Source organism: Hakea prostrata, chromosome 1 (genome assembly GCF_041222555.1).
Source record: "Hakea prostrata isolate BN-2017 chromosome 1, UWA_Hpros_2, whole genome shotgun sequence".
Taxonomy (NCBI): domain Eukaryota; kingdom Viridiplantae; phylum Streptophyta; class Magnoliopsida; order Proteales; family Proteaceae; genus Hakea; species Hakea prostrata.
Window position 1 is genome coordinate 28,148,733 of NC_142600.1, and position 6,000 is coordinate 28,154,732.

The 6,000-nt window shown below is 35.0% G+C and overlaps 1 protein-coding gene across 1 annotated transcript; it reads right to left on the minus strand.

The window, feature by feature from the left end:
- Positions 1–2,274: 2,274 nt before the first annotated feature.
- LOC149028599 (FCS-Like Zinc finger 8-like) lies at positions 2,275–5,271 on the minus strand. The gene is made up of 3 exons (XM_089138067.1): positions 4,067–5,271; positions 3,112–3,983; positions 2,275–2,927 (listed from the first exon to the last, which is right to left on the minus strand). Exons 2-3 carry the CDS (start codon positions 3,894–3,896, stop codon positions 2,849–2,851), a joined length of 864 nt encoding a protein of 287 aa, XP_088994193.1. The 5' UTR covers positions 3,897–3,983; positions 4,067–5,271; the 3' UTR covers positions 2,275–2,848.
- Between the last annotated feature and the right edge of the window lie 729 nt (positions 5,272–6,000).

A 6,000-nucleotide genomic window follows, 5' to 3' on the forward strand; every position in this document is an offset into this window, starting at 1 on the left:
CATATCAAATCAAACCTGCAACAAATGAGATGAAGAGTCTAAAAGTAGAAACTAGAAAGAGATGAACAAATGAAGAGTCGTAAGCACCTAAAACATGAAATCGAAAGAGACTTCGCGTTTTGGACTATTCATTTATTTTTTTTGAGTGCTGGACCAAATTAATGTAATTGTGTATTCATTGTATTTGTAGTTTAACATAATTAGTTACCATTAATGAAAATTTGAATGAAATGATAATGATGTATTCCCCAAAATTAAACTTTAATCCAATATGAATGTCAAATATACATAGCATTCATCAAATATTTAATCGAATCGAATAATATCCGACTTAAATTGACATATTTGTGTTTGAAGATCATTCGAATTCCAACCTGAATCCAAAAAAATCGAATTCAAATGCTCTTAAATGAATAAAAATACAAATAAAATTCAAATTTTCAACTATCCATTCACATCTCCATTTCTATCTTTCTTAGCTTACTCGCTCCTCTCTTACCAATATAAACTACACATAAGACCTTTTATGAGAAACCATTAATCAATTTACCAACTACAACTATAGAATTCAAGTTTTTATGAAGCCATGCATAGATCAGCACTGACTGATACTGCTCACAACCTGATTGTACCTTCCTTCCTTCCATTAAGTGCTCGATCAATCAATCAAGTCTCTGCTCCACTAATGGCACCAATTAATTAAATTGTCTAAAAATTTTGGCATCACATGATAGCTTTTGGTTTCATTGATCACTTTATTGCCTTGTGGATGAACGATCAAATCAGGCTCTTTAAATGTTGCTTCTTTTATAAGAAATGCTATCACTATTATTATGATACAACATAAATACCAAGCTGCTACTGGGCATGAACCACACAATACGAAAGAGGGTGTTTGTTTCAGCAAGTCATGTCAGAATATAAAGTACCTAAATAATGTAGCTAGAGAGTGGATTTGGGTTCTTCACCAAAAAAATGAAAAAAAAAAGAAGAGGATTTGGATTAATTTAAACCATCTTGCATGTAATGAATCAGTAATTAGTCTACTATATATATCGTATGGTATTCTTTCTAGAAGGAATGATGGATGGTTGGTAGTGTCTAGAACTTAGTTTCCATTAGTAGAGATGATCATGACACTATAGCATGCTACATGCCATGCTGCATGGCATTTGATACCACGTCGAATAAATTATAAAATGATAAAGTGACTACATGAATCATCTAAACTAATAACAGATCTGGTGAATATATATATATATATGTATATATATTTAAAGTTTTTTTCTCTCTAATGAATTTGTTAGGTAATTAATCTTGAATCTTAAACAATATAAGGATATAACCAACCCATAAACTTAATTATTCCTTCATAGAAACAAAACAAATGAAGGAACAAAAGTTGATGTTTCCAGAGTCAGCTTCATCTCATGAGCTAAAATGGAGAAACTTTAGTCAGGCCAAGTTAGGTCAAGCATTGAATTTTGATCTTATCCTCATCCTAACCTTAGTCCTATTTTATTTTGATATTTCAAATTTATATTTATTAAAAAAGAAAACTACATATGCATTTCTTAAATTTTGAATCAATTATATCTACTATTTCTAAAAAAAATCAATTACAAATGTCTCCTACTATTAAGTGTTGGGGTTAACAGTAGATGAGCATTTGTAATTGATTTTTTTTTTTTTCTACGGATCATGTGTAATTGATGTAATTGATTCAAAACTAGGGGATCTACATAATTTGTCCTTTAGACAACACCATAAGAAAGAAGGATAAACTGGGTATTTAATATATTGATGACATCATCGTTTAACTCCAACCCTTCACACCCTAGCTTCCACCGTATGTTTAAGAAAAGATTTCATCTCTAGTTCACCTTATTAGGTCTTAGTGGTAGACTTTCTTCTTAAATATGCGATGAAATAATGTGAAAGAAATATAATTTTGTACCCCTACAGGTAGAAAATTTAGATTTGATAAGGCTGGACTAAACTAAATCAAACACTTAACCCTGAGCCGAACCGATCTAATCACCCTTTTAGAATCAGATTTTTGACCCTAGCCTTGTTCAAGGCTTCAAGCTCAAGATAAACCATGATAGACTGGACAAACAAGAATCATATCATATCACAGAATCATAGCAACTAAGTTGATTTGCAGACTTGATTGGGATTTGTAATCATATCTTTATCAGGCACCAGCATGGATTTGGGTTTTAATGTCCAGCTGCCCTAATTTTGAAGTTCTATGATCAGTTTAGATGTACTACCCTAATATAATCAAAAAGCTAACTTTGGAAGCAGAAGCAATGACAAAAAGATAATCTTCAGAAAACTTTTAGAGCCAGATGCTATGATCAGAAATGATGAAGACCCAATAAAGAAAAGTGAATCGCCATGACTGACGATGATTAATAATAATAATTGGTGTATAAAATAAAGAAAGATAGTGGCAACTGGCAAGTTTCATCATCAATCATCAACACAGTCTCTTTCGGTAATCACCACCAAGATCCATCTCCACAAAAAAGGAAAAAAAAACACCATCTATCTTCTCCACAAGCTTCAGCTTTTCTGATATGCGAAAATAAGAAGAACAATTGAGAGAATAAGGAAAGCTATAAGATCCAAGCAGGGTCTTACCCTTTAATCCATCCCACAATCTTTGACATAATTCAATCCAATCTCTATTACATGGATTGATTAACAGTCTGACTAATACCACCGATATTATAAAAAAAAATTTGATTTATCTACAAAATTAAGACCCTCCTTCGGAGCAGAGAACAAGAAAAGAAAGAAGAGATGGGAAGAATCAAGGATGCATTCGAAGATCTTCTTCCTACTCAGGCTTCTCAAGTCCTTCGTCGAACAACATCTCCTGGTAGCGGCATTCACGGCTGCAAAAAGCTTTCTCTCCCCTGAGACATAAATCGAATATTAATTAATTTAATTTTCAACTACTCTCACATGTAAATCCGAAGGAAGTAGCAGCAGCTCAATTAAAAGATGCCCGCAAGAATCAGAATGAACCCATTTTGGAAGTTTCAAAGTTTATCGATTTAAAACGAATCAGATAAAGAGGAATTGTGATTTGTCACTAACCTGTACATGTAGATATCTTTCCCCTCTCCGAGATTCTTCTTGCATGAGTAGCAGAAGCTGAGGAAATTTTCGGAAGGGAAGCGAGACTGATCGGAGAAAGAATTCTCCTTTCTTAATCTTAAAGAAGAAAACCCAACAACTCCACAGCAACTCTCTATAACGCAGTTATCAAAGATATGTGTCGTCTTAGGGTTAGGCCCATGGGAGATGACACAAGTATAATCCTCTGAACGCTCAATCTCGCTTGCAGAGAGACAACCAGTCAAAACCATGGGAGTGCAAGGAGTTTCAAGCCCTGAATTCATATACCCAGAAGGAGATTTGGTTGCTGAACATGGAGAGAAAAAACCCAATTGAGAATTCCGAGTTTTTATGCCGAAATCTGCAGGAGATTTAGGGGAATCTGCTGGGAAGAGAACAGAGAAGTGAGGAATTTGAATCTTCAGCTGTGAGCCAAACAGAACCTTTCGGCTGTCAAGTTTGGAGAATTTGTCAATTTTATCATCGCTGAGAGAATCAACAATAGCAAGCCCAATTCCTCTCGATTCTAGTTCCTCCCAAGGATGCTTGATCTCCGAATTGGATCCTAGGGATTTGGTAGTGCTCTTGGGAGTTCCGGGACCAGAGAATGTTTTATTGTCTAGAATGGAAGTTGGGCTCACTACATCCGGCTCAGAATATCTCTTTCTAGCAAAACCTGCAAATACCCTTGGAGAACTAAAGAAAGATGAAGCACGCCTGATGTATTTATCCGTAGGAGATGCAAGAGAGACATGATCAGCCATGAGAGCTTCTTCACTGGTAACTGATCTAGGATCAATTCCTAGACATCACTTTTTTATCTCTCTGAATCTTCTAATCTTATTGTTCCCCTGTGAGGCAGAAATGCAAAATACAGAAAACTGTTAGATTTTTCTTTGATTAAAAGAGGTGAAAGAGAAGATATGGAACTAACCAGCAATATTTGGGAGCCCACAGATAAGCATCAACCAATTGAAGCCATGAATAACGGCCATGTACCAAGAGATTGATATTGGCAAAACTGATTCCAGCACCGCTTGACAAAAGAATGGGGGTTTTCAATTTTAAGCTCTTTATTACAAGAGATCAAAAAGGATGGTGATTCCGAGACTTCTGACACAAACCACCACTAACAGAATAACCCAAAAACCGGAAAACCAGAAATGTCAGTAATCTCTCCTCCTAAACCTCTAAAACCTCCATGATCAAAAGCTTATTGAAGTGGGGTTTAAAAAAAAGCTCTCCTTTTTAGATTTCTTCTACTTTCAAATGGTAAAAATTTCCGCTTTAAGAGACAAAGAACACGCTAAGAAACAAGGTTCGGGATCAAAACCAGACGCGAAGAAACTGTCGTGCATCGACAGGAAAACCAGGAAAAAGTTTGTTTCTATACCTCAACTTTTATTACTGTCTGTTCCTTTTTTTCTTCCGTATTTCGGTTAGAACAGTTTTCTACCATTTCCGTTCGAGAAAAGACTCAAAACCCAGGTGCAGACAAGACCCATAAACAAAAACAGCAAAACCAAGTCAGAGTGAAAACAGAACAAAAACACTGGTTTGGAGTGGTTCCCCCTTTCTCATTCTTCCCACACTTTTTCTTCGTCTGCGTGTATCTCCGATCCTTAAGATTATCTGGCTTGAGTTCAGCTCTGCAAGATCGCCATTGATTCACAGCAAGAGACAGGAAGAAGAGGAAAGAGGGGAACTAGGGAAGAAGCTAAGAAGTTGTGGATGAAGTGCTGCTTGAAGGATTTAAAGACTCGTGTGCATGGAAATCAAAAGGGTTGGATAAAACCGCCGCTGCTCAAAATAGCAGTTTTGTCAAGGCTGTTTTTTTGACATCAACAGAGACTGAAAGCTCTCTGTCGTTTTTCTACTTTGCTCTGTAACTTTGGATTCTTGATCGAATCCATCCCTTTTCTTTTTATCTCCATTTCCCTTCGTTTCTGAACACTCTCTCAGTGATTTTTCCAGTTCTCTGTGAATCTGTCGGTATCCAAATGCGAATATAAATTATAAACTCACACTGATCAAACTCCAAGGCTGACGACACGCTACGTTCATTTCCGATCGTCCGTACTCAGAGTCCCATCTCCGGCTCTCTACCTGTCAGCTCACAGTCACAGATATCGGTGTCGATGGATTGGTCAATTCAGTCTGTATCAATGGAATTGGTTTGGGTTAATTCTGATTGAATTCAAAATCAATTCGTTCTTAAATTTCTGAAAATTTAATTTAGATTTTGTCAACTTGGATTTGGGTTTTGGCTTCAAGTGGTCCTATTGGATTTTGATTTCTTCATCTCACGTATAAATGTAATCCTACTTCAAGACTAAACAAGATCCATTGGTCAAGGTTGATTGATTCGTTTCGATCATCCGAACCGGTTCGTGAAAGATATTGACATTTTTATACCACCATTAAAACTTGACAAATTATCAATAGTCCATTTTTTCTTTCTTCAAAGATATTATAACAGAAAAAAAAATTTATTTCCTTTTCATTTAGCATGTTTAGAAAGTCCAATTTATTTTTTCCTATATTTGAGTCGACCTCTTTTCAAAGAGACTATGGTTTGATTAGAATTTAGGATGTTATTCAAAAAAAGAAGATACAATTTATATTATGATTTTGTTTTTCCATTCTATAATTATATAATTTTCATTTTTCTTTTTACATCTTCCATAGTGATCCTACAATGTGTGTTACACTAGTAGAGGATCTTTATTTTAGAGAATAGAAAATGAAAATGATAAGTAAATCTAATAACATTTTACATATTTCAATATATTTGTAGAAGAATAATTATTGTATGAACGGCTTACATTAATTTCTTTTTCGCTATTAAAATTTTTCTCTCCGATAATT